This window comes from Saprolegnia diclina, assembly GCF_000281045.1.
Source record: "Saprolegnia diclina VS20 unplaced genomic scaffold supercont1.193, whole genome shotgun sequence".
In the NCBI taxonomy this organism is placed as follows: domain Eukaryota; phylum Oomycota; class Saprolegniomycetes; order Saprolegniales; family Saprolegniaceae; genus Saprolegnia; species Saprolegnia diclina.
In genome coordinates this window covers 239-2,363 of record NW_008246260.1, presented here as the reverse complement: position 1 = coordinate 2,363, position 2,125 = coordinate 239, and the positions used below count along the sequence as shown (strand labels likewise).

General features: G+C 55.2%; 1 protein-coding gene across 1 annotated transcript; it reads right to left on the bottom strand.

The window, feature by feature from the left end:
* Nucleotides 1-287: 287 nt before the first annotated feature.
* On the bottom strand, nt 288-1,124 carry SDRG_17075 (hypothetical protein). The gene has a single exon (XM_008623310.1). The coding sequence runs from the start codon at nt 879-881 to the stop codon at nt 351-353; it is 531 nt and encodes a 176-aa protein (XP_008621532.1). The 5' UTR covers nt 882-1,124; the 3' UTR covers nt 288-350.
* Nucleotides 1,125-2,125: the final 1,001 nt, after the last annotated feature.

The following is a 2,125-nucleotide window of genomic DNA, read 5'->3' as shown; positions in this document are numbered from 1 at the left end:
GTTCGTCGGCGACTGAGCATGTTTGTACTGCCAGCCATCGCTGGACGACTCGAAAAGTCCGCTCTTCGAACCACATTTAATCTAGGTCATAACGTTGCTAGAGTGACCGATAGACGATCCAAATTTTACGCCCCTTGATATGCTGGAGCCACCTTCCAGTCAGTTGTCAACCGCGGGGCTATTGCTACTCCAAGAACCAAGGGTCCACGCAAATATATAAAACACTTTTATTCCTTTGGGTCCACGTCACTTGGGTCTCAAATGCCGTTGCGTCTACTCAGTACCAGATGCGATAAATCAAAATGTACAATATTATCCATAGAGACCAACGAAAGACTACGAGTCGTCGACTAACCAAACGGATCCTCGTCGGGTTCGGGGGCAAACACCGCTGTCTGAATGGCTTCCCGTCGCTGGAGCACGAGTCGCATCTGGCGCCGAAGGCTGCGATTGGTCGAGATACTGAGGTCCATCGCTACTTTTTCGCGCAGCAAGGCTTGGTACCAGTTGCCACGATGTGACGTGACGTGCTTGGCCTCGAGGTGGCGCAGCTGGGAGGTCAAGTCGGCGGCCACGCCTCGAAGGAGCTTGATCTCGGCGCGTTGGCGGTGGTAGTGGGTCATACGGGGCGGTGTCGACTCGCCGCGCTCGCGCCGTAGTCGCTTGAGCCGGTACTGCTCCTCCATTTGCTCGTCGCAAAATGACGATGTTGGCTTGGCGGCCGGCGGCGATGTTGCCCAAAGCGCGCCTTGTGTCAGGGTGGTGGAGTTGATGGCTGGCGGCATGCAAAAGTATGGCGTGTCCGTACTGCACGGACTCGCTTCGATCGCAGCCACGTACGCTTTCACGTCGTCGATCGAGGTGAGGTCGATGAGGGGCATGGCGCAAGTTGCGGAATGACTCGTCCCGCCGTTCGGAACAGAGGATGAATCAGTCGTCGTAGCTGCGCCAGTATATCACTGCATAGTGTACACGTATGGAGGGCCCACTGTGCTCGCTACGGTTCAGCACGAATCTTGGACGCCAGCCAAGCTCGGACCAGTGCGAGGCTCGTGTGTCCACTGTGGCGTCAGTTGTGCCCCTGGTAAAATGCGAAAAGACGCGATCAGACGCCTTGAATCGTACATATAACCTAATACTCATGGCCGCTGAACGCCTCGTCGCCATTGTTGCCGTTGCAACCATGTGGTGTACCGCAGACTATGTGTGTATCGCGGACCAGTGGCCGCCATCATGGGCCGCCAACTAAACGACACTTGGCGTCTGAACGAGCGTGCCATTTACTTTACTGAGCTATCAATACTCTTTATTCCGCGACTAGAGTAGGACAGACCGCTTGGCGTTGGTGGCACTCTCGGTGCGTGCGTCGCCTTGGGGAACACTGTGCACCCAGAAAGCGGTAATTTCGAAAGATCGTGTTCCATATCTTGGCACCAGCTGGCACTTGGGTGCATAAAAGAGGGCCACTGGCAAAGTAGCGTCCGACCACACGTGGGTTGGAGAGTACGCACGGGTGATAATGGGGGGTGGTAGAGGAGAGGCTCGAAGCTGTGCAATCATTGTGCGTTCTTCTTTCGATATCTGTGCGTAATACGACCGGTTGAACGACGAGTCACGGCCGCAAGGCGGAGGTCGACAGCTTGCGCAGAGCTCTTGTGCAGATGTGCGGTTGGCACTTGCAGTCGAGACACATGACATATGGTCTAACGCAACGACTGCCCTCCAGGCATCTTGATCGTGGCCGTTGGCGTTGCCAGTATTGCGCCCTTGTGTGGGCCGTAATCGCTGTGACACGAGATCGACGAACGGGTTAGTATGTGATGACGTTACGTGGAACCAAGCTTTACGACGTCCGTGCTTTCTGTGGCCCAACAGATGCCGTCACTCGTCGCCGATGCCGATCCGTGGCTCATCTCCTTCCCCAAGCTCCTTCGCAGCCGCATTACTACAGCTGGAAGCAACTTCCTTGGCACTGATGATGGCCAGCACTGCTTGTACACATCTGGACGCAACCTGTGGGAGGGTAAAAAGCGTGCAGCTACAAGCGCCAGTGGACTAGGCTTTTGTGTTCCATAAAATCCAAAAGACTCATTTCAACGACAAGGTTTTGTGTTAAGGTATCGCG